Source organism: Micromesistius poutassou (genome assembly GCF_964030765.1).
Source record: "Micromesistius poutassou genome assembly, chromosome: 16".
NCBI lineage: Eukaryota > Metazoa > Chordata > Actinopteri > Gadiformes > Gadidae > Micromesistius > Micromesistius poutassou.
In genome coordinates, this window is record NC_140286.1 from 4,865,037 (window position 1) to 4,872,536 (window position 7,500).

At 44.7% G+C, this 7,500-nt stretch overlaps 1 protein-coding gene across 1 annotated transcript in view; it reads left to right on the top strand.

Annotated features, from left to right (window-relative positions):
- Positions 1-70: 70 nt before the first annotated feature.
- col6a1 (collagen, type VI, alpha 1) overlaps positions 71-7,500 on the top strand; it is a 27,391-nt gene continuing 19,961 nt past the window's right edge. Inside the window, 14 exon segments of the mRNA XM_084481578.1 lie at positions 71-305; positions 1,231-1,360; positions 2,201-2,401; positions 2,822-2,981; positions 4,266-4,379; positions 4,854-4,874; positions 5,012-5,032; positions 5,311-5,355; positions 5,460-5,513; positions 6,032-6,076; positions 6,341-6,367; positions 6,472-6,498; positions 6,606-6,650; positions 6,761-6,814. Coding sequence (XP_084337704.1) covers positions 224-305; positions 1,231-1,360; positions 2,201-2,401; positions 2,822-2,981; positions 4,266-4,379; positions 4,854-4,874; positions 5,012-5,032; positions 5,311-5,355; positions 5,460-5,513; positions 6,032-6,076; positions 6,341-6,367; positions 6,472-6,498; positions 6,606-6,650; positions 6,761-6,814 — 1,026 coding nt within the window. The 5' untranslated portion in view covers positions 71-223.

A 7,500-nucleotide genomic window follows, 5' to 3' on the forward strand; every position in this document is an offset into this window, starting at 1 on the left:
TGCGCGTGCTAGCTCATCCCAAGCATCCCGCGCGTGAGCTCCTCCTCCCCAACCAGGCGTTCTCCGCTCCACTCCTGCGCGCTTCTGATTTCGTTCTCAGGCAAGCGGCAGCGAACTGGATCACCAAAAGTTCGCCAAATTCGCGTAGAGGTGTCTGGTTTGGGTCGGAAAGGTTTGGTGCGTTAGAGGGGTTGGGTTTGTCAGTTTATTTCGCGGTTCCATCATGGAGGCTCGCGGGGTTCTCCTTCTGCTGGCGTGCGTCTTTGCTGGGGCGCGAGCGCAGTCAAAAAGACCCACATTTTCGGGTAAGTAGCCCACAAGTAAGAACATTTTCGTTGTATGCACTCGGTGCTGTGTATTAATTTGTGTGACGCGAGTTGTGCTGTTCTCGGTAGCCTATACGTTGTGCAGATGCCTAGGCTCTATCCAGATTCTGAGATGCGGGCTTGAACCAGAAGCGTACCTACGCCAGATGCTAAGACCGTTGACTTTAGATTGTCATATCTATGATCATTCCTATTCATGGCATGTTATTTGAATTGGCTATAAAACGTTGGTTTCCACACTACATAAGTTGTTAACTGACAGCTTTAAACAGCTTGTAAAAAAAATAAATAAAGAGTATATATAAGACAATATTAGGCTATTGTCAGGCCTTTACATTTAAGTCTGTTATTTCCTATCCAATATGTTACCTGGAGGGTGGGGCGTGTAGTAGGCCCGCGCAGCCCATACACTGTAGGCTACAGAGAGATGCTAGACTTGCTATTAAACCTTTCTACATAATTCGTTTTTTTTTACTGATTTACTATTTATCGTTTCACTCTAACCAACATTAACTTTATTAATCAGAGATTATACGACAAAGCAAACAAGATGAGTTTTCCCTCCTTAATGCAGGGCCACAAATAATGTCACAGGCCTACAGGTTGATATAAGGATTGCAAGGATGAATGGATTCCAGACACAGTATGACTGATACCAGTAGATTACCCATTATTTATTTATTTAAGGTGATGTTTGTGTTTAGTTGACAGTGTTTAGTCTATGAATTGATGAGGGAAACCATGATCCACACAACAAAACCCTGGGACTGATCTTGAGATGTTTTGGGGGTTGCCCATGGCAACGGATGCATGGATGTATTAGTCATCTTTCTATTCGTAATGCATCACCTAATTGAGTTTCCTGGCGGATTTCTTGTTGTATTTTCGTGTGTTTCCTTCCCAGATTGTCCTGTTGATCTGTTCTTCGTCCTGGACACATCGGAGAGTGTGGCCTTGAGACAGAAACCCCCCAACTTCTACATCGACCAGATCAAAGACTTCACCAAGAAGTTTGTGGACGAACTTAAAGAAATGTAAGATATTCACACCATGAACTTAAACCCAAGGGTCACACCAGCTCATAATGGGGTTTCAGTCATTAGAAAAATTGGACAAATCAGATATTGTATCAGGCACATTTGCCATGTAGCCTATATATATTGATATCTGACCTAACATTATTGACAATCTCTTGTATTTTACAGCAGAATGAGAGCTAAATAGTGACATGTCCATACTTGGTCCATACTCTTAACTGTCTTGGACTGTGAACGAAAAGACCTGGAAAAAGTGAAGGTGTGATAACTTCACCCTATTAGCATGTAGCTACTAAGGCCTAGAACAAGTGTTAGAGTTACAACCTCATCCTGTTAGCATGTAGCTACCAAGGCCTAGAACAAGTGTTAGAGTTACAACCTCATCCTGTTAGCATGTAGCTACCAAGGCCTAGAACAAGTGTTAGAGTTACAACCTCATCCTGTTAGCATGTAGCTACCAAGGCCTAGAACAAGTGTTAGAGTTACAACCTCATCCTGTTAGCATGTAGCTACCAAGGCCTAGAACAAGTGTTAGAGTTACAACCTCATCCTGTTAGCATGTAGCTACCAAGGCCTAGAACAAGTGTTAGAGTTACAACCTCATCCTACTAGCATGTAGCTACCAAGGCCTAGAACAAGTGTTAGAGTTACAACCTCATCCTGTTAGCATGTAGCTACCAAGGCCTGTGCTTTTCTATTGCCATTTTCTAATGAAAAAAACTAATTTTCAACTCTAAACTCATTGCGCCCCCTAAATGCACAACGCGGTACTACATCTGACTCCACTCCACATTTATCCAACCGACGTTTCCGGTTGTTTCCGTTGGATTCATGCAGGCGCCACCCGTGTGACCGCTACCTGACGTGGAACTCAGGCGCGCTGCACTACAGTGACGAGATCATCCTGGTGAAGGAGCTGGTGGACATCGCCACGCAGAAGCAGGTGCTGAAGAGCGAGATAGACACCATCAAGTACATCGGGAAGGGAACGCACACCGACTGCGCCATCAAGAGAGGCCTGGCCGAGCTGCTCGTTGGGTAAGGCCGGAACACAGGATGGCACCTGTGGGCACGCTCACTCACACACGCACGCACGCACGCACACACGCACACACACACACATGCGCACACACGCACGCACGCACACACACACTCACACACACACACACACACACACACACACACACACACAGACAAAACCCTCCAAACTCTTGCAGTGTTCATGCCATGCTCTACCAATTGAGCAAGACAGATTTGATAAGTAACAGCATTGCATGTTTAAGATGGCTCATGATAATTGTGTGTGTGTGTGTGTGTGTGTGTGTGTGTGTGTGTGTGTGCCTGCCTGCCTGCCTGCCTGCGTGCGTGCGTGTGTGTGTGTGTGTGTGTGTGTGTGTGTGTGTGTGTGTGTGTGTGTGTGCGTGCGTGCGTGTGTGTGTGTGTGTGTCCTGATTGCAGTGGCTCCTACTACCATGAGAACAAGTACATTGTGGTGATCACCGACGGTCATCCCATCACCGGGTACAAGGAGCCGTGCGGCGGCGTGCAGGAGGCCGCCAACGAGGCCCGCAACCACGGGGTCAAGGTGTTCGCCGTCGCCATCTCACCTGACCAGGAGGTAGAGAACACACACACACACACACACACAAACCAGAGCAGTAGTGTCATAATACCATGACTTCTGTGCTGCTCTCTCTCTTTCTCTCTCACTCTCTCCCTCTCTCGCTCTCTCTCTCTCTCTCACACACACACAGACACACATGCAAACACACACACATACACACATGCACACACACACACACACACACACACACACACACACACATACACACTTTTTCCCAACTTACAAATAAAAACATATGCACCCACACACACACAGACAAAAACAACACTTCTCCCTCTAATGTAAATACCCCAAACACACATGCGAGCTAACTGTCATTTACACACTAACACAACCAACTCCAATCATTTAAACATGTGACAATGCCTTGCATGCAATGTCACCCTTAGCTTGTATATATTTCTGTATAATATATAAAATTATATCAAATAATACAAAATATAACTCCCACAACCACAATCACGACTGAAGACAAACTACTGATCTTTTTGAAAATTCACTTTTTTGTCCTTTGTACATGCAGCATGCTAATCACCCAGAATATTGTGGACTACTTATAGTTTACCCTTATCAGAAATCCATTTGAGTAAATACATAATTTAAGGGCTAACAGCCTGCGAGTAGCATACAGTAAACAGCTGCACCACCAACATGGATAGACGTGTAAGTATTTAGCTTACAAAGTGAATAGGGATTCTAGTGTTAGATAAACATTTTCTAGGGTCTGTTGCCAGGAGACAAAAAAAGAAAGGTCCCTCAAATTCCAATCTTGCACAGAAGCCTACTCTGGCTACAGTAAGACAGAACTCAAAGACTGATCCTGATTCAAAAATCCTGTTTAAAAAACGAATTCTTTCTTTATTGTTTTATCCTATGCATAATTGACCTTGCAAGGCAGCTGGTGAAATCACGCGAGACTCCATCTTTCCAGGCTTCAAGTGATGCGCTTATGGTCGAACCACAGTGGTTCGGACCAATCAGCATCCTATGAGGACGTCCATGGTCTACGTGATACTTGATGTCGGTGATAGACAGATGTGGTTCATGCAATCACCTGCCAAGTATTCTTTCAAAGTGCCTGCTCTAATCCAAACAGTTTCCAAGGACATCCTCCCAAATGTATAACAAACTATCTGGCATGTCATGTTAATATCAGCTCTTTGCATTAAAATGGAGCCATGCTTTGATTATCCTAAGCCTAAATTAAGTCACTTTACTTTGGAAGTGAAAAGTGTCTGTGAAACAGTTTATATGTATGACTGTGTTTTGTGTTGCTAGGATACCAGACTGTCGGTCATCGCCACAGACCAGAGCTACAGACAGAACTTCACGGCCGCTGATGACTCCAGGTCGACCAAGATGGGGACCATCCGCACCATCATCGATATGATCGTATGTCACCTCGCTCCCTCTCTTCCCTCTCACCTCTCTTCTCCTCCTGTCCTCTCTCTCTTCCCACTCTCATCTCTTCTCCTCCTGTCCTCTCTCTCTTCCCTCTCTCCTTTGTTCTCCTCCTCCTGTCCTCTCTCTCGTCCCTCTCTCCTCTGATCTCCTCCCTTCCTCTCTCTCTTCCCTCTCTTCTCTGTTCTCCTCCCGTCCTCCCTCTCCTCTCTCTCCTCTGTTCTCCTCCTCTCGTGCTCTTCATCTTCTATTCTCTCCTCCTCCTACTCCTCCTTTCTTCCTCCTCTTCCTCCCTTCCTCCTTCCTCTTCTGTTGTCTTTAATTTCTCATTTTCCCCTCCTCTCCCTATGCTCTGCTCTCCTCTACTTTTATTTATCTTTGTTTTTCTTTGACCCCATCTTGTTTTGACATTGAATAAATAATGTCAGCCCACACTAATCTTCGCTCCCTTCTCTTCCTTTCCAGACAAATGAGACCAAGGATGTGGTAGGTCAATCTAAAGGCCATTGAGGCAGCAACTGTGATTATTGGCAGAACACACACTTTTGACATTGAATTTTTCTCTAAACCACAATATCAAAATTTTCTCTTGTTAACTTTTTCCTAATCTCTTTTGTTTTCAGTGTTGCTCCTTCGACTGCAATGTAAGTTTCCCCCTGTTCAGAATGTATGCTCAGTCAAAGGGTTGTTGATTCTATTTCCAGTCGACTCATTCATTTAAAATTTGTATTGCATTGACCTTGTTACTTAATGTGGTTTTCCACTGAACTGAATTTAACAAACTTTTATTGAATAAACTGAATTTAATTTCAATGAATTTGGATTTTAATTATAATCATCATTTTGACTTTGAATTCAGTTGTATTCAATTGGAATTAAATTAACATTTCATTGAATTTCACACAATGTGTCTACTCTGCAGGCTCCAGGAGGTCCCAAGGGAGGTGAAGGAGATAGTGGCTCCAAGGTGAGACGTTATAACCTCTACGATCATTATCAACCCATGATATAAGTCCACTCCCATGGGGTGTTGTCCGTCTAAAGCTAAATGTTCCTCTTTGGTTCCTCCAGGGAGAGACCGGCAGACCGGGGATGCCCGGAGAGAAGGGAGACATTGGAGCCGTGGTAGGTCATCGTCAACAGCACGCACAAACAAAAATCGATACACAGAAATGCACAGACACAGTCAAACACAGAAACGCAAAAAGAACGCAGGTACACAAAATAAAATGCATCTAAACACAGGTACACAAATAAAACACATCCAAACACAGGTGACTAACACACCAAAAGACAAAAACAGAGACAAACTCAGCCAAACACAGATGCACAAAAAATACCCAGCAAAGATATGCAAACCGTCTCGCCAAAAGACATACACAAAAAACAAACCCAAACCAAGAAAAACAATCAAACACACCCACACATGGTGAGTACCATTTGAGGAGAAATATTTGAGAAAAATGGGTATGAATTGGGATGACATAATGTTAACTGGAAACTCTTATTTGGTGACTCTCCATCAATCATACATCTACTGTAATGTCCCCAGTAAAGCAGCACAGCACTATAGATGGTAGTTGATGAGGAATTAGACCCTAATGGTTGATTTTTTTTCTATGTGTGTTCTTGTTGTGCTACAGGGCAACGTTGGGGATCCAGGTCCCGTTGGTTACCCCGGGATGAAGGTACGATAACAACTCAATAGACAGGACCGACCTCAACGTTATAATGGTTTACCCAGCACAGCCAATCAGAGGAGCCCTGAGTGAGGCATGGGCCACCAATGGCACCAATGGTGTTGTCATTGGTTACTGAAGAGATGAAGACTTTGGGGTTTCATTAAGGATAGATTTACCAATAAAAGGATGCGTTGATGATGGCTGTCAATACAAAAGATTCATAATGATTGTGTATTAACTTGATCATAACTGTTTTTCTTCTGTTTTTAGGGAGACAGAGGAGGAAGAGGCGACAAGGTAGAAATCTGGACACCATATTTTGTGACATCATCATTCATGAATACCACTGACTGGACATGGTTGGACACCACTGACCAATCCAACTCTTTGTCTTCTTACAGGGTGAAAGGGGACACAAAGGCTACAAGGTAGGCCATTCATTGCGGGTCACAGTCTGATTCAATCAATGGACCCCGCTGTTTTTCCTGGAGATTTTTTCCTTTTTCACTCATAAACCCGTTCTTTCTGCCTTCAGGGAGACAAAGGATTGAGGGGAACGGACGGAGTGGATGGACGGAAGGTGCGTGACACATCATATCATCGTGGGGTCTCACCCGCATTTGTCATTTCAGTTTCCTAAGTTTGTTTCGACAAAGTTTGTGACATCATTCTTTCTCTCCTGGCCAATAGGGGGAAAGCGGTTTCCCAGGTCTCTCCGGCTGTAAAGGATCTCCTGGATCCGATGTGAGTTTAATCCAGCACTCCACCTTTGACCCCCGATCCCCAGCCCAGCCCTCCCCCCATGGACCCAGCCCTCAACGTCGTTACATCACAGATCCCTAGAGATCACGCCAGATGGAAGCCATTTTGTGGCGACATGTTCTGGCCTGGTTTCCTCGCCTGGTTCTCTTTATGTTCATCGCCTCTGAAAACAAGCAGCACTTACACATGTCAACCGGAGGACAAATCACAAGGCGGAAGCGTTACCAAATCATTTGAAAGGCCTCAGTATACATTGTCAAGGTCACCCATCTTCTTCCATTCCCTCTTCCTCTCCTTTCACTCTTTAGTTTCTTGCTCCCAGAGGACACCTGTCGTCATGTACATATCCCTACTCCACCCCCATCCCAGCCTTTCCCTCGGTTGTTTACAGACAAGCCATTAGCTGTAAGGACATGTTTAACACAGTCCCTGGACCAGATCTAGCCCTGCATCCAGAGACCTGGGGCTGAATGGGGCCAGGGGATGGTAGGCTAAGCCACTTGGGTCCTAAATCAGATTGTTTACATTCTCCGTTGACACACTGTTTAAAGGAAGGCATATAGCCATGCTGTAAATACACACACCTAAACACACACACACACACACACACACACACACACACACACACACACACACACACACACACACACACACACACACACACACAC